The sequence below is a fragment of the Parus major genome, chromosome Z (assembly GCF_001522545.3).
Source record: "Parus major isolate Abel chromosome Z, Parus_major1.1, whole genome shotgun sequence".
Lineage (NCBI taxonomy): Eukaryota > Metazoa > Chordata > Aves > Passeriformes > Paridae > Parus > Parus major.
In genome coordinates this window covers 42,932,505-42,958,183 of record NC_031799.1, presented here as the reverse complement: position 1 = coordinate 42,958,183, position 25,679 = coordinate 42,932,505, and the positions used below count along the sequence as shown (strand labels likewise).

General features: G+C 43.4%; 1 protein-coding gene and 1 long non-coding RNA gene across 4 annotated transcripts in view; one reads left to right on the top strand and one right to left on the bottom strand.

Moving 5' to 3' along the window:
- The window catches only part of PSD3 (pleckstrin and Sec7 domain containing 3), a 121,355-nt gene that overhangs the window by 86,224 nt on the left and 9,452 nt on the right, over positions 1 to 25,679 (bottom strand). For 2 of the 3 annotated variants that reach the window (XM_015652479.2, XM_015652480.3), the window contains 3 exons: positions 17,269 to 17,377; positions 3,385 to 4,453; positions 1,561 to 1,941 (listed from right to left, as the gene is read on the bottom strand). In XM_015652479.2, coding sequence (XP_015507965.1) covers positions 1,561 to 1,941; positions 3,385 to 4,453; positions 17,269 to 17,377 — 1,559 coding nt within the window. Of the gene's footprint in view, positions 1 to 1,560; positions 1,942 to 3,384; positions 4,454 to 8,117; positions 8,318 to 17,268; positions 17,378 to 25,679 lie in introns of those variants that run through there. The other variant, XM_015652481.3, reaches the window with a different exon arrangement.
- Positions 7,506 to 23,745, top strand: LOC107216042. The gene is made up of 2 exons (XR_004495617.1): positions 7,506 to 7,639; positions 21,598 to 23,745. It is a non-coding gene; the product is annotated as an uncharacterized LOC107216042 (long non-coding RNA).

Genomic DNA, 25,679 nt, shown 5'->3' with positions numbered 1-25,679 from the left:
TTCTTCCTTTTCTTTATTTTTTTTTTTTTAATTGAGGAAAAACTATTTCAACGTCTACTGCTGATTTATCAGTATGGCTGCAAATCTAAACTAAAATTAAATCTAACTGAAATCCACATTAGGCAGGCATCTGATGTGACTCATCTAAACACACCTTGTCTTTGTGATAATTTTTTGTCTTGATGAGACAATGTGGGCCTTACTTGACAGTATATTTTAGATACTAGATGCTGCAACAGTGGAGTAAGAATCAGGATCTGAATGTACTGCTTGTTCTCCCCTGTCCAGTTTTATGTCAGTCTTTGGTTTTGCTATAGGTAAGTAGCTGCAAGTCTCAGGACTGACCTCAGGCTCTGGCTCCATACAGGTTATTGCAGATTAGCAGTCACTTACTGCCTATTGGCAGGCACCATGCATGCACAAGATTTAAACAAAGAAGGACCTTTTTCACTCTATGATTGAGGGAAAAATACTTTAAACCCTAAGGTCCTTATCCTTTTGTTTTAAGAGCCGACTGTACCTTAATCTGTAGTTAGCAAAACTACTTCTGCTCAAAAGGACTTCTTTCATTTTAACATAAAAGAAATAAAACAGATAAAACATCTCCCACCCTTACTCCCTGGAAAGCTCGAACTAGATTAATTCCATCTAAAGGAATAGTCTTTGGACTCTAAGATAACATCCTGTCTCTGGAGGATGAAGACCCTTTGTGAGGGACATCTTTGTCCCTCACAAGGCCCTTCACCACTTTGCAGGTGAGTTGCACCTTCACCACTCTGGTTTTAACTCAATCTCCTACTTTGTGGCTACTTTTCATTGTCCCTACTCTTTTTGACTGCACACTGTAAGAAAAGTTTGCACATAGGAGTGATTTCCTACAATTGTACAGTATTTTCCAACCACTCAACCTAGTTCTTGCTTCTCAAATGACTCTTTCTTTTAATATATTTTCTCCCCTCCCCTTTTACCTAAACAGAAATTTCTAACATTTTTTTGAATGCTCACTCCTCTTTTAGGAAGTATGTGCACAAATGAAAGAAGTAGCTAACCTGTGAATGTGGTGGAAGCAAAATCTCATCCCAGCAGAAGTAATGTCCTAAACTCCCACTGGCCTCAAGAGAGGAAACACTATGCCCAGAGACACATCTTTAACATCCAGATCACAGACTGCATTTGGACAACTAATTTGTGTACACAAAGTGTTACTGCTCCTAAAGTTGCTGCCAATAAATTCAGGTAGGAACTGGAACTGAACAAGGTTCATTTGTAACCAATAACTAACTCCTCCAGAGACAGGTCCCAGAGATGTGATAGTATCAGACAGACTTTTATCAACACATCAGCATTGCCTAATAAACCTTCATAATGTAAATTTGCACTCTTCTTATGAATGACAGGTTTGGATGGCTCATTTCTCTCCCGCAGTCACCCTGGAAATGATTCTCTGTAGAAAATTTGAAGTGTTAAGAGGCAAAACTACACCCTGTGACAGTACACTGAAGTAAACAGAGACTGAGGAACAATCTCCAAGCACATAGAAAGCTCACTCACTACTTTTACCTTTCCAGACGAGGGACTTCTGTGACATCTCCTTTGAAGAGTGTTTCGCTTGTATCCCTTAAGCCATTGGCGATGCCTTCACCACGTGCCTTGACCTCCCTATCAGGGACATCTGTCTGCCCCAAAGCTGATGTCCTATCTAAAAATTGTCCACCCTCCTTCATGCGCTGCTGGATCATGGGAGTGAGTGGCATCTCAAAACTGAAGTAGCTATCGGGCTCCGAGTACAATGTCTCCAGCGATTCCGCACTGTAGTACAAAGATGCATTGTCTAGGATGTTTTCAAACTGTGAGCTGTACAGATCAGTGGAGACGTCAGAGTGCCTCTGCCCAAGGAAATCTTCGTATCCTCCTCTGGCTGCTTCCCCCTCCTCCACCATCCTGAAAATTAACCAGAAACAACTCATTTCAGCTTGGGGGCAAAGTCTAGACTTTTGGCAACCCTTATCACCTTCCACCTTTCTGAGCAAAAAGCTGAACACAGCTTTATGCAACAGAGGGCACTGCAGGTAAAATGCTGGTTTCTCTTTTGCACTACCCTCTTTATGAGCATCATCTTCCTCTCCAGGGACACAGAAAGAAACTATTTTCTGGGTAAAAGAAGAGGGCTGGGAGACAGCCTAATATTGTCTAACAGATTATATTGGCTGCTTACCTGCAAAGAGAAAAACACAATATGTAACATCTATCTTAGCACCAGTGCCATGTCAGAGGCTGCACATGCTGGAGATGTGTATCCAGATGGAACCTCTGCCCTTGAAGGATAACTTGCTATCTCTGCAGTCCTAGGATTGGGGTCTTCAGCAAAAAGCTGAAGGAAATCACTCCAAAATGCAAAAGGAAGCCCATGTAATTAAAAATATGGAGCCTGGGGAACCAAATTTGAAGGGAGAAATTTGAAGCCTGCTTGCTGATGCAAGGTATACCATCCCTCAGTTTTCTTCTCCGCTGTACCAAATACTGTGAGGCTCCTCAACATGACAGAGGCTAGGGTAGCCAGCTCAAGTAATCCCATGCCCAAGTAATCCCATCCCAAAGCAAAACTCCACAGATCCAGAGGTGCAGAGGCAGGAGAGCCTCCCTTGTAGAGATCTTGTCGTCTCAGCAGGAAACATCTCTCCATGTCAAAGTCAGCATGGTTTGCTCAGAGCACACCAGTGGAACCCTTTGTTTTGTCAGGAGATGTCCATCAGGAAAGAAAAGCAAGCAAATCAGGATGCAAAACAGCATGCCATTCTTGCAATATGTACTTCTAAATGATATAAACATACCTAGGTAGGTAATATAGAAAGCACGTATTGTAGCATTTATCCTCCTATGAGCTACATGGCCCCAGATAAAATGTCTTTTCTTTTATGATCTACATGGCCCTGGATAAAATGTCTTTATTATCCAACCTTTCAAAGGTTCTCACACTGTTCTTGCATGAACTCTGAATGAAACCAGAAAATCTGTTCAGGTGCATATGGCCAGGCCTGCATGCCAACTGTATTTTAATTACATGACATGTCCAGATCCCAACTACACCTGCTACAGAAGCTTCATCACACAGACATCACTGTGCAAACAGCAAGACTTCTGATCTTTATGTTTCAAAACCTGAGATGGACTGCAAACTTCAGTAACATAGTGTGAAGTAGCTTCAGTACCAGCTTCAGGCACTAACCAACCACCAACTATGAACCACTTCTGTAAACAGGACACCACAGGCAGCAGAGAAGTATCTGCTACTTCTCATTAGCTCCTAAATAGACAGGCACAAGCCACATGCCAAGACAAAAGAACCCCTGCCTGACCCCTGCTCCCCTTTTAGAATCAGCTCACCTGCCCTGGCCTCTTGCAAGCACAGCCTTCTCCTCCTCACCAGAGTTCTTCCTGTCCTTCACAGAAACTTCATCCTTCCTACTTTCATCGAGCAGTGCTAGAGGAGTGGCTCCAGAGGCAGCAGGTCCCAGCCTTGGGTCTTCACAGACCTCACTCCATGCACTGTCTGGCAAGGAAAGCAAGCCTGGGGAGACCATTGGTGACACAGGGTGGCTGGATGTCTTGGGGAACGCCTTCCTCTCCACAGACACAGAGTCCAGCAGTGAGTGCTTCTTTCTTTTCTGTTCCTCAGCTTTTTGAAGCCATAAGATCTCCACACCTTGAAATTCTACATGTTTACTTGCAGCTGGCTCTTTAGCAAGCCTTCTCTCCAGACCTGTTTGCATTTTGCCTTGACTGTGCTCTGAAAACTCCTCAAAACCTGTCTCCCTCTCCACTCTGCTGAATACTTCCAGGTTTGTCACAGATTGTTTATGACAGCTTGGTTCCTGAGCTGCGTGGACCTCCTCTGCTTTATTACTTATGGCTTGTGAGGATTCAGACTGCTTTTCTCCAGCCCATACTGAAGCCAGATCTTTCTCTATGATCAAATGCTTTTTTTCCTCAGCTGTTCGTTCAGATGGAAGAAGCATGTCTGAGAGTTTTTCTTGGCCTGCTGGAACTGGTTCTCTGGCTGCCTGCACATTTTGGCTGCCAGTAACACTCTTTTTTTCCATTGGCGTCTCTGAATCGAGAGAAGTATTTGCTCTTTCTTGCACCTTTATTGCTTCTAGCTGATGAGAGATTTTCATAATCTCTGGGAGATTACCCACAGGTTGCAGACCTTCTTCTGGGGTGTGAAGCTGCACTGCCCCTGCATTAGGCCTCAAATTACCAGCAGGAGCTGTGCACTGAGGAACAGGCCTGACGTGGTGGTGACTGTCCCGTCTTTCTGGACTGTGAGTTACAGGCTCGGCCTGGCTCGTCGATGGAGCTGTTGGCGCTGGCCTGCTTGACTCTACAGTGCCGTACTCTGGAAATTCATTGATGATGGTCTGAGGAGGCAAACTGCTGCTTCCACGGCCACTACCTGCAAAGAAAAAAAAGAGACCCTGGACTTATCTACCACATGCACAAAGCAAAAATCTTCATCTCCCTCCCCAGCCCGCTCCTAACAAAGTAACAACGCTCTCCCCTGCAGGGAAAATACCGTTCAGTTTAACTTACTTCTGCACGCTCTCACACTGCAGTTATCCAGAGCTGGTCATTTTACATAGGAGTTTTTGGGCAGCCCTACTTTGGGAGTGTTGCACTACAGAGGAAGGAATGCCAGAAATGTCTGCTACACTAAAGAAAAGGTCCCAGTGGCACATGAACAGTCTGAGGCAACAGGCCAGGCGCATAGGCCTAAGAAGGCAGAGATTCAGATGTCTACATCCATCCACAGCATGGACCCACCACACATGATGGTTTTACTTAAATAAGACACCAAACATGATGGTTTAACGTTTTCAGATAATTTGCACTTGTAAAGGTGAAAAACTGGGAAGATAATCAGCCACACCCCTTATGTTCTACAGCCTTGACAAAACTAATTAGCTGAATTACAAAGCAATTAATAAGCCATTCAACTTTCTGCCAGCACTACCCTCTTCCTTTAACAACTCAGGCAGCAGAAGGTCATGTTGCAGTGATGGATGCATACCAAGCAATTCACAGTTTCTATTGCAGCAAATACACTGCTGCAGAAAAACCTTGCTACCCCTCCCTTCCTTGTGCTGCTTTTTCAACTGATGGAAACAAAGCAGGAGCAAAAATGGGTGGTCTCATTTTCCAAGTGCCAAGCACCCAGTGGCTCCCATTGTTTCGAGGTAACAGAGAACCATCTGTGCAGAGGGATCTCAGGGATCTAGTAATGACAGATAATTGGCCACCTTATATCACAGCCCAAGGAGGAACTGAGATTTTGGGAGGAAAAAAGTCCAAAACATCAACAAAAAAGCCAACCATCAACAGCTGTATTTGTCCCACTCCTTTAGAAAAAAATAAAAAGAAACTGGTCTGGAGTATAAAAGTGTTTTGAATCAAACTACAGGGTGGCGAGACCTAAAGACATATTCTAAAAATTATCAGGGGGGACAGCTCTGAAACCAGACACCAACTTGCATTTGAATGGTTTGGCCCCAAGATGCATCTCTAGGTGCTGCATTGAAAACTGATCCCCCACCTCTGCTCCCAGCAGGCTGGCCAGGGTCTGCTTCTGAGGCCAAAGCCATGTAGCTGTGGTTAATGATAGGCTGAGTTCAAGGTGAAAGAGAGGATAATCTAAGAGAAGTTCAGAATCGCATTAATATGACTACCTATGTGCCAGTTGCTTGCTGAGGTAAGCAGAAGCTTGCACCTGCCAGTATATCCCAGTGTATCTAGCCACGGGGTAAATACTGCTGCACTGAGAGTGGTGCAGCATCTAAGTGACAGTCTTGGACCCTGCCAAGCCTCAGAATCTTCCCCAGTGCGTTCTCCAAACATCTCCATGCCATTAACTTAATCACTATATAATAAGAATTCAGCTTCATCCAGACGACTTGGTTGCTGTTCAGGACAAAGCAGGGACCTTTTCTCAGCTGTAAGGAGCAAAGATGCCCTGTCCATAGCTGCATCACCAGCTCGTCTTCTTGGCAAGGTTTCCAACAAACAGGTGTGGAAAAGCACCCAGAGTGCTTTTCCCAAGTGTCTGAAGCAGCAAACAGTCCCCTTTGCACACAACTCAGCCACAGAGCACCCACGTGCATCTCAAGCCCATACTTTTCAAGGCACAGGCACTAGGTTGCTGCTGTAGGACACTCCCACCAGGACAGACTCACATGTGACAGTGATGCTCTGTGGTAACAACGTCCCTACACCTTCACCAGAACAACCCCAGGCAAGCAACCCCAAGCTGCTTTGTAATCCCGCAACCCTGGTCTTCTCTAATGCAGCAGCTTTAGTGCTTGCCGCTCTCTCAGCATGGTCTAGAGGTGGGACTCTTCAGGAGAGGGCTGATAGGGAGCCTGTCACTATAGATGCTAACATAAGCCCTTCTTGGTGGATACATCCATTCACAGCAGTGCCCAGTGTGTGCCCTCAGCCCTGGGACAACACTTGGAGAGGCAACTGCCTGGGCCACACTCCGTGGCTGCACTGCCTGAAGAAAAGCAATACTCAGTGCCTCAAGAGCTGGGACCCCCCATGCCTCACTCCAACCCACACATTCCGCCTTGTTGGAAGGAAGCCCGGAGCGTCAGCCCGGGCCTCCTGTGGGGCTGGGAGGCAGCCAATGTGCTCCGGAGGCCAAGCCCTAACAAGGCACCGCACACAGATCCTGCCAAGGGGCCAGGCTCGTCTCTGCTAATTGCTATCTTAGCTTCTGAACCAACACGAGGGAAACAGAGGGGACCTTATTTCTCGTGGTGAATGCTAAATGCTCTGCTGCGCGCCCCCATCTGCTACCATCAGCCACATGCTGATGGTGAAAAGAAATCCTGAGCAAGTTTCTGATTTACTTCTCCTCCTGAACTTCATACTCTGGCAAGCCCATCAGATTCCCGAAGAGGTACACATACGGAGCACATACCCACATATGCGGGCACAGAGAGATGTCCAAGGGAAGGGAGAGTGCTTACACATACACCCCTGTGCCACACCTGCAAGCTGTGTTCCATCTGGCCAAGAGAGTAGTGCTATCACAGTAGAAATGTACAGCCTTTTCTGAAGTGAAATGTCAGCAGCCATCCTCTGGATGGACTGCTGCTGACACCACTGCTGTATGTAAGTACAAGTCAGTGGGATTCTTGCCTTCGTGCAGGAATACTGCCTGATTCTCTGATTGAAAAAAAAAAAAAAAATCATATGACATCAAAGCAGTGTTCTGTTGCCATTATGTTAGGTACCACCATGCACATGACTGCCAAAGTCTCTATTTTTTGAGGAAAACCACGACCAATCCACCGCTCTCTCCCAAAATTGCAAAGCCTTTCCCTTTCCTCAGAGTTATTTCAGGTAGAAGAGCTTAGGGGAGCTTGAGCTCTTTAAGGGAAACTCCTCCCTTATTCCCATCCACCACCACAGCATCATGTCTTGCTGCAGCTACTGGCATATCCTGTCCAACCCCATCCCCCAATATGACTGCATTACAAACAAGGCTAGAAAGACAACAACAAAATTTAAGGACTGCACTGAAGATGCGCAGGGAAAAAAAATACCCATCACCAAACAAACAAAGGACACACACTTTCAGGTAACACAAATTTCTACTTTGCATTGAAGGTGGCTTCTTTCAACAAATGAAAAAAAAAAAAAAAAAAGAAAGGAAAAAAGAAAGAAAGAAATGAATAGGGAAAAAGCTAAAATAGAAAGGGGGTGAGTGACTAGAAAACTGAGACCGGGCAAATATAAGCTAACAGCATTTGGCAGCCTTTCTGATGACTAGACGTTGAAAGAATTAATGATTTAAATCAGGCATAGATATGCTATTTCATAGGTAAATAACCATTCCATGTCAAGCAAACTTGTCTACAGCATAATAAAAGGAAATTCTAGGAAGCAAAACACAAGTTAAAAGCATAGACAGACATTTTGTTTACAGGTACATTTTAAAAAAGAATGGTGTGAGTGTCTCTCTCTATACAGTATATATATATAAATATATATATATATATATATATTATATAGCTCGAGAAATTAGATATATTTGCTTGAACAGTCTCCTTACTCACAGAGGTTACTGTAGCTCCAGCAGTTACCCATTGGTCAAAGAAATAAAATGCACAGATCATCAGTTTATCTATAGCGATACCAGCTAATTCAATTGCTGCTGTTCTAGTCAACTGGAATCAAAATAGTTTCAAATTTCCTGGCAGCTGCTGCCCTGCACTGCACACAATGATGTAAATGGATGCTTTCTGAGTATTATGAAACTGATGGGGGAACTGCAGTCTCATTCAGTCTATCGCAGGAGCTAAGGAGTCCACCTTGGCAGCTTGCAGGGGGAAAAAAAAATTTCCTCCAGCAAGGCTGCCTGACGGCATGCCAGGGATACGTCTGTGCTTAGCTGCCGTTTTTGTAACTGCGTCCGTAAGGGGAGAATCGGGCAGAATGGCGATGCTGAGAGTCATGTGCTGGTTTTGGAACGCAGGATGCTTTATGGCATTTCAGCATTAGTGAGCTGAAAGCATTCACTAAGCAGCCCAGTCATTTTGCATTTTATGTCTCTGCAGCTCCTTGCGCCGATCACAAGTAGCACGTGGGTGAGCTTGCATGCAGCATCATATCAGTTACGTTTTCCTGCTATTTCTTGCCACTACTTGTAAAAGGCAAATTAGGGCAAGTAAAAATCAATGTATGCATTAAGATGAAACAAATCTCTAGGTGACTGAGCTTAATGAACAAATCACAGGATTTATGGTATTATAGAACTACTGCAGCCTCCCAAGGAGGGTTACACATATCTCCTTGTCCTACACTGCATTATGTTACAACTTCTATAGTCACTAGAACTATCCCAATTGATAAAGCAGCCTGCTCCTGCTGAGATGGAGCAGCCGTCCCCTATAAAAGGGGAGGGATGCTGCACAGCCTCTGGCAGCCTTGTGCAGCAAGGCTTTTTCCAAATGATGTCATTCTCCATGCTGCGATAGGTCCTGCCTGGCCAGCATAGCCAAACCCAGGGGATTAATATAATGCAAACACAGGGCTTTTGTAACTGGACTGCAAACATCCACACTGGACTGGGCTCAGGATTTTCTGCAGCTTGCAGACACTCCAGGCTTTTGGGCAGTTTGCTTACTCCAGAAAGGAGAAGCAGAGCCAGGTTTTCATCCTGTCAAAAGTTACAGTGTCATTATGTAAAAACAACTAGTTGGTGGAAATGGGGAAGCTGAGTGAAAGCGAGAGGGAAACAGAAGGAAGAGGTTGCGGAGAGCTGCCTAGAAGTAAATCCTGGTGAAATGCCTTTGTGCCTTAGCAAACATGTAGGGAAGATAGAGGGGAAGAGAGGTATGGCAGGGCCCTTGCAGAAAAACTGACCATCTTGGCTGAGATCCCTCACTCCAAAAAGAGACAACCAGAGGGACTCCCTGCTGTGGTCACTGGGAGGTTTGGCACAGAGCCCAAGAGCATGCACAGGCTTCCTGCTCTTTGCAGTCACCATGCTTATACAGGTTAGACAGTGGTGTGACAGCCAATGGTTCAGGGTTACCCAGGAATTAAACTAATTTGTTCAAGGAAAAAAATTATCCCCCTGCAAGCATGCAGGGGCAGTGTGTTGCTCAGGAAATCATACACCCACAGCTTGCTGCACACTGGAAGAGATTCTCAGAAAGGTACTGCTCACCACTGCTCTTGCATAGTTCCCTAAATTCTGGGGGATTTGGTCTACGAGAGGCTGTGCTAGATGAAACTTCAATCTGCCACAGGACTACCATGCCCATGCTAGGTAAATCTGTCATGAATCTTTCTGCTAGCCAAATCCCAGTGCTGGAGTCTGCTAGTGATGTGATGATGCTGCGTTGTTTAGGATAACAGAGTGAGAAAAGCCACTAGGATAAGAATGTAAATTTTGTGTGTTTAGAAAGCAATGACCATTTAGAAACCATGTAAAATACATGGGTCACTTTCTGCCTCTTTGACAGTTCGTGTGGATTTTTTTTACAATTGCACAAGTTTTAACCCTATTCCTGATGGAAAGCTTTATGAAAGCAATGCTGTGATGTGGTTGCATATTTTTCCCCACAGATTTTAACTAATTCCCAGTGGTAAAAACAGGGTTTGGGACCACTTGCATAACCCCAACTGCACTGAATTAAATGTCCTTCAAGGAGCCCCTATACCTTTCCCCTGGTTGCAAGAAGGATAGCACCTTGCTGCAGTCATTCCCAGGCCTACAGCAAGCTCAAAACAGGACAAAGTCCAAAACTAACATGCAGCACGTGCTGAGAGGATTTAGTGTGAGGGATTATCCACTACAAATTGCTGTATGGGCCACAGATGGTCAGTGAGATAGCTCAGTCCCAAGAGTCATTACCCTGGAAAGCAAAATGGTAGAGTGGAACAGCTGCTAACATGAGCAGGAACAGGAGGGAGTACAAAGGGAGTATCTAACGACTCCTTATCCTGACATAAAAGTGCAAGTGGGTCTTAGAATATTTAATGCACTTTTCTTCTTTGAAGTCCCACACTCTGGAATGACATGGCTGTGAGAATCTCAAGTCTTGATTTAAGACTTATGTTTGGAGAAGTCTGAAACCCAAAATGTAAACAACAGATCCAAAAAGAATCTGAGCTTTTCTGTTTTTCTACTGCTGTGATTTAGAAAGGAAGCAGGTAACAGGTGATTTTCTAAGTGCAGACACACACAGCGATTAGCAAGAATTACTTTAAAAGCTCTGTAAGAGCCGTCACCTGAAGAACAAACTTCCAAAGCAGTGACAACTCACAGCTGCTTTGACTGTTTCAGCATCTACAACGACTTTACAGCCTTTTTAAATTCACTTGTAATTACTCTTATATGTTTAAAATACTATATTTTTAAAGAATCCTCTCAAAACCCTTGGAAACTTGCTTTGAGCCAGAAAAACTGGCTTTAAAAATCCCTCATTTCTAAGCACAGATCTCAGAAACTCTGGATTTTTGTAGGTCCAGAAACCAGAAAAGGATATCCTTTACTACATTTCAGGGTTTGGGACAAATTAACCCAGCTAAGAGTAGGCTTGCTAGTCTTGAAACACCCTAGGAGACAGATCTCAACTTATGCACCCAGCTAAAACAAAGACAGGACACAGAGGAATATGTGTGTCTCCCAGGTTTCAAATGCTTGTTGCTAAAGGTGCAGTTGGACACTGCATGGCAACTTTTCAGCAGGCTCTCACAGTGAATGAGATTCCCTTCCTCAGGAAGCTGGATAGAATTAAGTAAATGATGTAGGGATCTAAGGCAGAAGGTACTTGTTAAAGCAGTGAACTGTGAACGGGAAAAATACATGCTTGTACTCTGTGTTACACTTTTCAGTCCAATACCAGGCCAGATCTGCATCTACCCACATAATTTTTACTTAAAAGCCTTCTCCATGTGCATATCCACAGCATGTTAACATGCATCATTTCCTTCAGAAAGCTTCAGAAATTAAGACTACAGCACAATAGAGGGTTTGTGCTGGTGTGCTGCAGATTTCACCAGATGATGGGGCTGAGGCCGAGAAGAGGAGGCCATGGTGACAGGTAAAAATGGAGCTGTGCCCATAATAAGCCAAGTCAACTCTCTGACCATCTCCTGTTGTGCCCACTGATCAGGATGCCCCATCTTCTGTCTACCTGATGGAAGGGGATGGCCTAACTTCCTCCAGGAAAGTGCTGCCGAGTCCTGCCAGCTTCAGTTGAATTCAGCCTGTGCCACGTGTGCTCAGAGCATCTGATGTGGCCAGACACTGACAGACTGCCAGCATCACCAGGGCCCCATATATTTGTGTGCTCACATCAGCAGGGCTCTCAGCTTCAGCCAACAGAACACAGACAGGGAGACATTTACTGCCTTAACTCTGGCATTTCCTAACTTCTGAGTGCTTAATTCTGCACCTTTAAAAAACAATAAACAAACAGCCGATGTTTTAACGATTATTTGTACTCAACCCTTGGCCTTCAAACAACTCTGTTGTTTAGAAAGTTGAGGATGTGGTAATCTCCTCCCTACAGCTGTAGGTTATGATAACTTGAACTATCCAGCTTTCAAGTGGAGGTCACAAGACATACAATTTCCTCCTGTGGAGCAAGGGACTGAGCATAATGCCTTGTGCCTCCTTTAGTTTTCCTTTCCCCTGGACTGGAAACCTAGACATCCATCACACCACACCTGACAGCTCCAGAGCATGCCTCAGCTTCTCCCAGCCCCAGGAAGAGGGACACAGAAATTCAAGGGAGATAGCAAGACCCCTCCACCTCTCCACCTCTGCAGCCAAGACACAGAACACAATGGAACCTGTCCTCCTGCACTAGCATTTATTTTTCCATAGGCACAACTCTCCTCTGACAGCACTGTAAGAGCTTGCTGCTCTTCAGAGCATCCAAAATGACCTGGTTTACTCTGTGTCGGCTTGAAAGATGAGCATTCAGCATGGCCAGTGAACATGCTGGTGCCAAAGAGGTAATCACCTCCTATAGTGCACAAACTGAATTGGAAAAGTACCTTCTAATACAATACCTCCGGAGACTTAAATTTCAAAAGTTAACCTTCTTTTTGCATCTTTGCCAATCAGCAAAGCCAAATATCAGGGATATTTATGAGAAAACTACTGATTACACACTATGATTTAAAAGCTCCTGCAAGTCTTCTGTGTATCAGAAAATGCAGTGGGACTCTAGAATCAACAAAAACAACAACAAGCTGATAAAGTCAAGTGTGCACAAGAGGATGATGGAATTTTAATTACTGTGGAGAGGGGTACCACAGCTCCGAGCTTTCTGTATTCCAGCCTTATGTGTGCTCCTGGTAAACACTGCAGGACATCTGATGTGCCAACCCTTCACTGTAATTAAGCAAAATTAATGCGAAAATCAGGCAGTCCTCCAACCCTTAGAAAATGCAGCTTTGCACCTTTTAAGGAAAACAGCTGTAGAGGAAGATACCAAACCAGGGAGCCCAGAATTCCAGGATTGCCTGGAGCTGGAAAGAGCAAGAGATAAAAATATGGCAAAGGGTGGTGCCTCAGAATGGAAAACAATGGGGTTGGAGCAATGGGGTTGGGCAAGACTGCAGTCAAGGCTACCACTAGAACAATGTAATGAGTGCCTGTGGTCTAAGGGCAGTTCCTGCAGTGAGGACCAGGAAGGTGCAACTTCCATGCAATGTGAGGAGGATGCAGCAGAGCAGGACACATGTGCCTTGAAGTAACAGAGCGAGTAGATAAGCGAGGCAAAAGATTAAGGACAATCTAGTATGACAGTGATGCTAATTTTACACAAAGATACTGGGATGATTTTCTTAAGACTGTTTAAATCACCAGCATAGAACCCTGAAAAGGCTTTACTTTTACAAAATTGCAGTGATTGTGCTCTTCCTTTGTTCTTGAAACAAGTTCTAGAAATTCTAAAGCAAAAGCAATCATACCTATCATTGTGGTTCAGGAATGGGCATGTTGCATTGGTCAAAGTACATGTTTGATTTACTTTCCCATGTCAGATCTGGCATTGTTTGACCCCTTGCAAAGGTGATTCAGCACACTTTGCCAGGAGAAAATAAGCCCTTTTTTTAGAATTGTTATTTTGGCATTATTTGGGGGGGGGTGATGTTTTGTTACACAGTTTTTGCTGTCTTGAGCTTGCTAAGCACACAGATGAGCACAAGAACTAGCATGAGACAATCAGTGGCAGCGTGTGTCTGGGACCATCTCTTTTGGCAGAAGCAAGATGTTAAATGAGCTCAGTTGCCTCATGACACCTCACTGAGCACAAAACAGCAAGTGACAGGCTTTCCAAAAAGCTATTTGTTTCACCAGGAATTCAAAACCAAGCTACTTCCAGCAGCTGTTGGGAAAGACCAGATTTGCATAGCAACACGGGCAGTATTTGTACAGGGCCTTTTTGTGAAGGATGAGATTAAACCTCTGGTACACAGGAGGGATGAAAGCTTTCTCTTCTCTCTGAAGCATCAGAGAAAAGACTGTTTATTAATCTTAAGAAGCTATTTTCTTCCTAACAACAGTCTTGGATTTATTTTCTCATATAACAGGAATTATGGGGTATTTGGCCTTCATGTTTATTTAAGGAATTATTTTGTAGTATCCCCCACTTTTTTCCCCCAAGGAAGCACTGTTAAGACTAAGTCATGTGCCCGTGACTTTTTTTTTCCTTTCTGGTATTTAAATGTATTAACGGCAAAGTCATAAAAATCAGACCTGTAGCACAGCCAAGCCTCAAGAAAAGTCTGCTCAATAGAGATCACTGTTTCCACAGCAGTTTCCAGAGGAGGAATGTATGTTTCCACATACAACAAGCAGCCTTTTATGTCAGTGAGTCTGAGAAGAAGTCTTGTCCAACCCAGCTAAATTCAGTTCCTAAAAAACATTTTCTTTTGCTGGAAGGCAGAAGGCTGGGGTTTCGCCAAGGAAGGTGGCCAGGCTGTGCAGGGCCACGTGGACAAGTGTGGTGCAGCCTCCCCGCTCCCCCAGTGGGAGGGGTCTGTAGGGAAATGTGTGGTCTTGAACCCTTCCACAACAGGAGGGTCCTGGGGCCTTGGACCTGCTTCTTCTCCGAGTAATACATCCAGGGCAGGAGAATGGGCAATGAACAAGAGAGGAGAGGACCAAGACAAGAACACATTAGGGATCAGTGATCACAAATATCCCAGATAAAACCAGACTGAAGACAGCAAAGGAGAGAAAATGTTTTACATGTCACAGCTTTATTAGCATTTGAATAATGTTGATGAAACACCTCTTCTAAAGCCATCTAACTTTTTACTTTCCCCCCTCTCATCTGAAAGTGACCAGCAGCTTCAACCTGGAAAGTAAAAATCAGCAAGGGAGCTTATTAACAAAAGCTGCCATCTCCCACCTGGGTAAATAGAAGTGTTTACCACAGTCACCCCCAATTATTGGTCCTTCTTTTCGAATTGGCTTGTCTGATGCAAGTGTTTTAGTACTCAGTCAAGACAAGTGTATCCTCAGCAGCATCAGCAGGGCTACAGTAACATGGCTGTGGCAGAAAAGGAAAGGATAAACCAGAAGGCAGTAGTAATTAAGCCGTTCAGCAGCTTACATGCTGCGTTCTGTTTCTGAGGCCAGCCATGGCACGGGTCAGCTGCTTCAGGTTACACAAATTAAAGTTCAGCCTAACTGCCCACAGTGACAAGTTGTTTTCTTGACCAAGTTTAAACACCAACATTTCTCCTGGCCCTGCCCCTGTCACTCATTTGCTTGAAATATTTCATACTTTGACCCCTAAAAAGCATGTCTTCTTTCTTTCAAATGAAACTTCAGAAAGTTGCATGTTTATTTGGATTTCTAGTGGTGTTTTCTCCTTTCCCGTTTAACACAGAAGAACAGAAAGATTTTCAAGCATAGCTACTTCTCCCAAAAGCATATGTCATGACATATTTGACATATATCAAATCCAAAAAATACCATGATTTGGTGCACAAAAGCCCTGACTTCGTACTGTCCCCTCAGTCGCCCTGTCCTTATTCACCTCCAGTTAATAAGCAGTTAAAACCTGCTCACCTGAAGAAAAACTATAAGGGGCAGAACCATTCTCATTTATCCATGGCAGTCAAACAACTTGGAAGAGAAGGAGGAGGAGTAGGATGCATTTGTCTGTGACTGCATGAGGCCAGTCTGGGTAGGCACAATGTCACCCAGTTTTTGGATACAATTCACAAATGTTGTGCATTAACCACTGTTATATATTCACAAACCCTCCTGTAGGGTCCCTTGAAATCACTCCCATTTTGCTAACTGTTAGCCCCTAATGGTAGGTTCTCATTAATAAAAGAACAGGAGGAGATCCAGAAGCAAGGCAAGAAGCAGCACAGGAAAAATACAAAGAATTAGGCACATAAGTCAATATATCTGGCTTACTCTTTGCCACTTTTTATTTTAGAGCTCAGTGCTTAGCTTGGAATACCCATCATATTTGATAATTGTTTTGGATGGTGATAACAATAGATTCACTTGGATTTATTAGACACAGCATCCTTTATTTAATACCAATCTCTGGATTTGTACCAATGCCTGCTGACAATGCTCTCACACTGTGTTTTTCCAAGCAAGAAATTAGGTCATCATGATTCATGTAATAAACTGATACACATTTTGCAGTAATTTGGAAGAGTTTTTAAAATTCCTAAATGAGGTCCTTTTGGTTTGGGGCTTTTCAAAGGGTTTTCTTCTCCTTTTGGAAATCTGGATTTTTTCCACTTTGCAATTCAGATTTCCCAAGTGGATGACCAAACTTAAAAAAATCCAGGAAGAAACTCAAATTCTGCTTTTTATTTTTGTTTGGTTTGTTGGCTTTTTTTTTTGGGGGGGGGGGGGTTGGTTAGTTAATTTTTTTGTTTTGTTTTGTTTTTGGGGTTTTTTCTCTTCTTACTGAAGTTTAGTGGCCTATGAGTTTGCTTCTGAACAAAGTGCTGCCCTTTTCTGGCAAGAAGCAAGTCTTCTTTAATTAAGTGACATTCCAGAAAGTTTGCAATTAGAAGGGATCAAGGTACAAAGAGAACAGCCTGAGGAAATGCTTTGTCGAAGAGGGCAGGGCTTGTTGATAATTTTGACAAGGCAAGAGGAATAGATACATATAACAAATAACTACATTCATTTTCTTCTAAGATTGGGCTCGTATAAAAGGTAGAAAATGCCATGTATTTACAAGAAGACAACAGGAACAAGACAGATCCTTAGGCATAACATTAGATAATGCACCTGGACTTCTGGAATTACTGACTACAGAGGGCAGAGCAGTTCAGGTACCACCTCATGTATCTAAATTAAAATCTTACCTACTCTACCTGTAGAAAGATCACAAAGCACATTTCTGGAGGGACCTCCAGGCAGAAATGGCCATGTTTCAGCATGTGCAATTGCAGAACTCATGGCTAAACAACTCCACTGCAGAGAAGTGCAGGGACTTCCTCCACCAATGTGTCTCCAGCACATGAGTCCCTGATGTCACATCATGGCAGGAATTTAAGATGGGGAACCACTGTCATTTTCTGGGGCCACACCAGCAGGGTCCTATGGTCCTTGCAAAGGGCAGCATAGCACAGTGAGTGAGCCCTCATGGGATCATTAAAGGAGCAGCTTCTGCAAAACTTCCCCGAGTGGTTTAAGAGATTTTTTTTGGTTTTTTTTTTTTTTTTTACACAAAAGTAATAAATAGCACTTACCCATTCCTGAAGGCTTCTCTTCTTCCAAGCCAAATAAAAATTCATATTTGGCCTTGGCAACATTCTGGGCATGAGCTGATATGTCATTATCCCGCACAAGTGCTTCTGCCTAGAGTCAAAATAAACAAAGCTTATCTACCTTTCAGTGAAAAAACAGCAGAAGGAACATGAAATCCCTTCAGGCAGCATTTTTGAAGTATTCATTTCTCTCTGTCACCACCAAAATCATCCAGAGTAGACATGGGCCAACTCAGCCCACCTGAAGAGTTCACCTCTCTTGTCACTGAACTCAAGAATTTCAGTATTAAGAACAAAGATCTAACAGAGAGGTTAGACCACCCAACTACTCTTTACCCAATCTTTAGCCAGCTTCCCCACTGAAAGGCCAGCAGCACTGGCCAACTATCTCAATAATACCAGTTAGGGTTAAAAATATCAAGGGAATTGTATCAGAAATACCAAATTTGAGTATGTATGTTCTAAAACTAGGACCCATAGGAAAACCATAAATGGAGCAGGCTGTTTCTTTGAAAAGAGAATGGGGTAGAGAAAGTGAGGAACAAGGATTACAACAAGGATGATTTAAAGAAAAGGGAAGAAGGATAAGGTATGCAAACATGTAGGAGTAGTATCTAAAGATCCCTGTTGTGCAGCCCATGCATGACCACCACTGTCTAGGTCAGGACAAGAGCCCAGCTTCATTTTACAACCATACCACACAAGTCAAACCTGCTTATCTGGCCAGGAGGCAGGGAGGGGACACAGGTTGGTGAGCCCAGTGAGCAGGGGAACACCTGGAGGGATGGATGGACAGATGGATTGAGCAACCAGTCTACCCATGCCTGGTGCCACCAGCACCTTCCCACTGCTCCCTTTTTGTAAGAACCACTTTGACAGAGTAAAGGTCCAGTTTCTCAGAAGAGAGGAAGATTACAAGACTAAGATCAAAATACTTTTATGAACAGGTAGGGACGAAACAAATCTCTGAGATAAAGCACATACTAGCAATAAACTGTAATGCAAAAACTATCTAGAGTCAGCATTAAGTTTCTTCCCTATTAGGCAAGCCGGAGACTGTAATTTTTCTGTTTGAAGTGACAGATAAAATAAATAAGTAACTTTATAAATTCTTCAGTAAACTTTATATTCATATGAGGCAGTCAATTGCTGTGGCATAGCAAGCCATGGCAGAGTTTACATTGGTGGTGAGAGCATTAGCTTACAAAAACACTCTTTAAAAAAGGAAGTTAAATGGAACATTCTGTTCCCCAGGACAACAGTAACTTTTATGCATTTCTATCAAATACCTCAGGATGAGCGTAGGATACAACCAGAAATTCAAAGTACAAGAGACACATAATTCACAGGAACACATAGTAACAGCTCTTTAATCAGAAATGGATGGAATGACAAATCCATATATTACTACTAGGCCATTTGTCCAAAAATTACACTTTCTTCCAAGAGCATATTGACGTATAGCTGTCTTGCCCCATGCCCTAGAATGGTTTTGCTCCAGGTTCTCCTGGCCTTTTACACCCATTTCTTCTCCTACCTTTCTGCACTGTGCCAGTTCTACAAGATTTAGTCCAACACCACTCTGCCCTAAGTCAACAGAAGATCTTAAACAGACGTCTTGGACTAATTTATTTATCATTCACTATTCCAGCTACTCATCACTAGGGCTTCCAGTACATTGGTGCACATGGTAACACCAGCCTACCCAATCCTTTGGTAAAGACATGATGGAACAGAGAAAGAGCTTTCTAGCATGAAGATGACTATCACAAGCACGACAAAATGGGCTTGGAAGAAATCTCCATGTCTGTCCTGCCTTTACAGGGCTGCATTCATTCACTGGCAGGGAGGCAGGAAGGGCTAGAAAAGGAATAGCTGGAGCCAGACTACACAGGAGAAGGCTTTGTCTGCAACTGCTTAGACAGGAGAAGCTTACAGAGCCAGACAAAAATTCACCCTACTCAGATGGATGTGAAGGGATGGGATGGCTAACAACTAGCTGGTGCCAAATCCCAGTGATAGATAATTAAATGGAAAATGAAATTAACACAACAATCCAGTTCCTGAGCAGTAAGGAATTTCTGATCTATACCCCTCTGGGACACAGTTTCTCCAGCCCTCAGCCTTGCTCTTTGAGATTTCACAGACATCTGCTGCACTGAGCATCCCTGCCAGCAAACACATGTTCTAAGGATCTCTATTTGTCTGTACCTTATTGTAAAGCAAAGAAGAGAACTCCAGCTCACAGCACCCTCTGCATCATCCAGTAACAGACACAGATAAACTGTCAAATTACAAATAGGGCTTCAGTGTATAGGGCATCATTTATCAAAGTTATTTGCCTAAACAGAGGCTGCAAGATCTTAGTCTTTGCATCTGAAAGGGGTAACTTGATTTTCAGGAGTGCTCAACACTGTTGATGAGGATTACAGATACTGGCTTAGGTATGGGAACAGCTGTATTTAACATCTATTTAGGCTGTCAGAGCACTAAAAGAATGTATAAAAAAAAGTCCGGATCCAGGTTTAAGGCTAAGTTTATCATATTTCATTCAAAGAAGAAATATGAAAAAAGAATGCAAGAGCAGGAAAGAATGTGGATGCTCTAAGGTCAGAGCTAGTTTTCAAGACTATGGCTTTACCAATATCCAAATCAAGAAACAACATGTGCTCTCCTTTCTTTCTTTTGATCTACCAGTCACCCAAAGCCTTGCAGCAGTCAAAATGCCCTGAAACCAGGAGCCCAGAAATGGGCTGGACAAACATTCATGGTGCTTTCAAGCTGCTTTAACAAAGATTAAATATGCGCAAGATTGAAAGGGATATAAAACTCCTGCTTAAGCCTTCTTTCTCAGCTCAAGGGCAAAGAAATCTGCATCCAGGTCAGCTCATTTCATAATTGCTTCCCTCAGAGGGCTTTAACTACCACCTTTGATGCATCTTGTCTTTGTCACTGCTGGAGAGGGTGACGCTTAGAGCACCAATCCCCTTTAAATCAGCCCAGCTGTACATACATTTCTCAAGAGCCATAGGTATATTATTTTTCAGTTCAGTGATGCTCTGGGCAGAGAGGCAGCAAGTTCCTACTGATTTGTGCATCACTCTTACAGCGGTTTCTGCCTGTTTGAACATGTTTAATCAAGCCTACTTCTTTAGGTTACAGCTTTTGGACAGGAGTTAGGAAGACTGCATTTGCTTCTCACTGAATTTTAGATAACATTTATGAGGCTGCATTAACTTGCACTTGGCAGTCCTCACTCCTCAGACCTCCTGCCAACACACTGGGCCAGTTTCTACTGACCTCACATAAAGCATTGGCATGGGTCAACAGAGGTCCTACCTTGCTGGCTTTCTGCTTCATGCTTAGGGAGCAGAGAGATTCTTTAAGATAAGCCCATGGTGCTCATGGTGGTTTCAGGCCAGCTCAGGAATGAAGCTGCTGAATCCATGTCTCAGCACTGAACTGAAAAGCAGCAGGATACGAAGACCACAGGGTTCCTGCTACTCCAGCAGGAGCTGCTGAGGACAGGTAAGTCAGCCCAGCACAAAGCACACACTGCCTCTGCTCTGCTGTCTGGATGTGGAAATGGAGCAGTGGGTCAGAATCTGCAAGAATCCTAAGATTCACCCTTGAGCAGTGTCTAGCTCCCAATGAGAGCTGAGTGGTTCCTTACCTGAAGCACAGTTTCACTTTCTGGATGATTTTAATTTCAACTCATAAGATCCCCTCGAACTGCCCTCCAAAAATCCCAGTCGTTTTTAGATAGGTATAATGAGTCATAAATAGCTGAAGAATATGCTTCTCCTTTCTCCACAGAAGAAAAGCACCAAAGCATCCTCTTTTGATTTTCACTGAGGTTCTGGTTGGGACCTTTTTTTGAGACAAACTGGTTTTGTCTTAGGGCCTTTTTTTCCTTTTCATACTGTCTTGGGGTGAACATTTCCTCCTAACTTGTCTCAAACAAACACACATACCTACATGTCAGAGACCTTTAACTGAAAAACATCAAACTCATCTATCTCACCTCCATTCTCAGCTGAGCTGACAGGAGAGTTGGGCTCTGTCTCACTGGAAGGGGATGACAGTGTCCACAGCTGCTGTGACAAGGAATGGGTCAGTCTGAGCACAAAGAAGCAGTGTGAACCCATGCCTCCTATAGCATTCACACTTAAGGTCATACATTTTCTTTGAAAATGTTCAGAAAGGAGGAAGTATTCAAAAGAGCAGATAATTAAATGGCAAATTCCAGTCTGGAATTTTTCAGACTCCCTGAAAGGACAGATGCTGTTAAGACAGACTTACTCCTTGCAGGAGACCTGGGAAAGGAGTGCTTGCGGAAAAGCAGAACAGGATGGGTGCTTAAGCATGAGTCTTCAGGGAGCAAGAGTCAGCCAAAATTCTGGACTGCAAGAGACCACTCATGCTAAGAGGGAGCATCACCTGGAAGGGACCTAAGGACCATTCACAAGGAACTGATAGCTGAGACAGAGAGACACAAGCTCAGAAAAAAGCCTTGAAGAATGCCTGTAAATCACAGTCTACTATGGAGAACTTCACAGCCATACCTGGACCATTTCTAATCCCAGGCTGTGCTTATTCCAGTCTCGATGCTTCACCAACATCTCTAGCAGCAAAACATTCAATTGCCTGTCAGCAGCCTATCAAGTACCCTGATACAGTGAGTTTATGCTCTCAGCAGGAATGATGGCCAGAAGGTTCCCACAGATTTTAAGACCTTCTCCAGCAAGTTACAATGTCATGGACAAGTCTTTACAGAATCCTGCATTGAAAGCTCTGCCTCTGCTGTCACATCATCCCTGCGTGGCCAAGAGCTTAGCAAGCTTCACTGCTTTTGACAGGTCATACCAATTGTTCTGAAAAGACTGTGCCTGTTGAGCTTGTTTTAAATAATTTTCCTAAGTAACAGGATTGAATGCAGAAAGCTGGCATTAAAATAAACTTGCTAACTGGTGAAACCTAGTGCACCGACATCACAGGAGGAGTGTGAGTGCTCACAGTAAGACCACTAGCAGGGGTTGTAGTGTTTAATTCCATGTGACCTCATACACCATACTTGTGTTTTTCTCACATCTCCCCACACAAATACACATGTTTGTAGTTCTTGAATTAAAGCACCAGTAAAATAGATTGAAATTCAAAAGAACAGGAGATTTGCATGGCTTAATCTCAGCTGGAGCTGCTAAAATTTTATGCTAGCCAAGGTTTGGAAAGAGAAGGCATCTCAGCTTGGGTTTTAAACTGATTCCTAACTAACAGGAGTTGCAGGGAAATGTATAGAAAGCCAGAAGGTGGGGAAGAAAGAATGGGCTTCTGTGAGAGCACTGCCTATAGCTGTTTTCCAGCAGAGAAGCTGGGATTTCAGAGAGGGTCATGTAAGACTTTTCAGCTATGAGGCAACTGAGAGATGTCGCAGAGGTGCTTGAAGTGGTAAAAGGGGTCTGAAAAAAGCAAAAAACAATCAGCAACTCAGCACTTTTTTTTAATGCAACAGCCAGAAGACAAAAGAATGTATTTGGAGTCAGCACCCCACCAAAGAGGACATAGTTTCTGGTACAGTCTGTAGTCAAAACCACCAACCTCCTTACAAAGCAGTGTCACAGAAACCAAAACACTGAGGTATCTGACGAGAAGGGTGAACAAGCTCAAGGGATACAAATCCCTAACAATGTAGAAATCACATTCTTCTCATGAATCTCTAAGCTGAACTCTTCCTGAGCATCTGCTGATCTCCATGACCACATACATGCTCTCCTGGGCTAAAGCTAAAGAGTCCAAACGAGTGCACTGAGTCACTATACTCACCAGGCTTTGGCATGGCCATGGACTGGACAGACCTCAGGCTTGGTACCATCCAGCTCTTGAGTCCTTACAACAACACACTCCACAGCTTACCCCAGGGATTCACCAAAAGGCACCAGGGCACTGCAGGCTTCCTGTGCCATTATTCCCAGCTCTACAGGATTTGTTTACTATGAGCAGCCTCACAGGAAGTAGTCAGACTGGAGAGAGCAAAACTGAAAGGGTGCAGATACTATCAAAATTAATCTCCCTGCATAAAGGCAGACTTCACAGAATTTCAGTGTCTAAACAGAGTTCAGAAATGAAGCAAAAGACTTGCTGCTTAGGAAAAAAAACTGGGAACAGTGACCAAAAAGACCTCAAATTAATGCCTTAGCAGAAGTATCAAGCAGGTAAAATTTTTTTCCAGTCTGGTCACCTTGTTTTAGACTTGCAGTAGAGTTTGTCTCCCCTTAAAGAAATGTTTGCTTTGTTGCATGGTTGAAGTTGTTAGGAAGGAGTCAGCTGTTATACAGAATTAAATGCTTTTTATTATGCACAGGCTGACGCTGTCTGAGTAGTAACTGCATGGCTGTGAACAGCATATTAATTCAAAGTCTGTATGATTACACTTTAGCATTAAAGGTCATTCAGCATATTGCATTTGCCAAGTCAGTGATTTCTGATGCATACTGTATGGACCTGTGGCTATCTATTCATTATTTCTAAGGTATGTGCAAGAATCAAAACAAGCCCTCTGAGAAGAAGGCTTTAGCTCACTGCCTGAACCACTGTGTTCTCAGATGTAACACATAGAGATAATGAAAAACACCCAAAACTTTTATAAAGCCACAGTGCAAGTATTTTTTCGATATAATTCCAAGTTATGTCAAAGAGCATTGGGGTATGATTTAGGAAAAAGTGTACAAAGACAGTATCTTTTATCCAGAGAATTCAGTGATGCATGTAGTAGACATCCTACATTTACTGTTTTTGTTCAATCTGTTCCAGTATATTTAGCAAACTGGATGGAAGCAGGTAGTGTGTTTCCATCGTCTTTAGGCATCTCAGATGGCAGAACAGTGTTTAGACAGGCTACAGGTCTGCTCCACATGGATTTCTGCTCCATGGAAGCTAAAATTTGAATATACCTAAATGCCTCATGAGCCCACCAGAATTTAGTTCTGTATCTTTAAGCAACTACATTTTTTCCAAAACCCTAGCCAACATCTGCTGTCCCTTGAAAATTTACAGATGGCATCCTCTGCCATGCGCTATACATTCTTTATGTCCAGCTAAATATACTTGTTTTTATTGATGGAAGGACAGGGTATTGGGAGAGCTCATCTTCATTTTCAAATCAATATTATAAACATAGTTTAAGATAGTGTCCCCAAGTGATTAAAATGTTCCATTTCAGCAAATGGTTAAAAAAAACAACCCAAAAACCAAACCAACGAACAAAAAAACACCCCACACTCACTGATGGTTATCAGACGGACCACTCTACACTGGAAGAATTTACATCTGCGCAAGCGTAAAAACCTGTGTTTTCTCTGTGGCAAGCGCAAACTGTAGAACCACAGAACAGCAACAGTGTATGCAAAAAGGGGTAGGTATCTCCTGCTAGCTTAGACATAGCTTATTGATTCTGCATGATTATTACATAGTACATCTTTTAATTCATTTTACAGCTTTCACCTCAGCAGTTTTTTTTCTGAGCCTTTACCTAGATTCAGCCGAAGTTTTTTAGAGCAGAAATATGACTGAAGTTTGATGCGAGCCATCTTATCTCTGGCACAATTGAGGCAGAGGGGAGAAAACAGGTCAACAAAATTCTCCTGATGTGCAGGAACTGAAATACATTGTTGCAAGTGTGTTTGCTTGCTAAGAAAGTGCACCTTAAGGACTGCAGCATTGTCAGGCAGCTATGGCCCCACAAGCAGTCAGAAGTCAACAGGCTGTTTCAGCTGTGGCAGGAAGGCAGAAGACATCAAAGATGTTTCATCCCCCACAAGCTGCACAACACAGGCCAGCTGGCACTTATGTCCCACTGGTGAGGAAGTCAATACCTCTCCTTTTTTCCTCATTAAGTCACAGCAAGTCCACAGACAAGACAGCTGATGACAACCAGAACTTGGTGGTACTAGAATTTGTTTCCTCTTGAGAACAGGGCTTCCCTGGTAAGCATTCTTCTGTTAGCACTGACATGAGGACATTTCCCAGGCCTAAGTGCATCTTGCCATCACACTTGGCATTCATTCAGCCTGGAAGATGCAGTTATTACTCAAATGACACTTCCCATTTGAAAACTGCTGTAAAAACATCATAAGTACACTTTAAGCTACCTCTTCCACTGTGCCATTTCATGCCAAGAAGAGAAAGCAAGCCCCATTCATTGCTTCTGCAAAAAGGGAGGCTTGTATTATGTAATCTGTGTCATTTAGGTTGTTTTCTTACTGCTCCCACACTACAGTATCACAGTTTCAAAACAAGGGCCTCTTTTCAGTCATAGAATCATAAAATACACTGAGTTGGAAAGGACTCATCATGATCATCATGAGCTTCTGCTCCTGTGTAAGACAGTCCCTCCA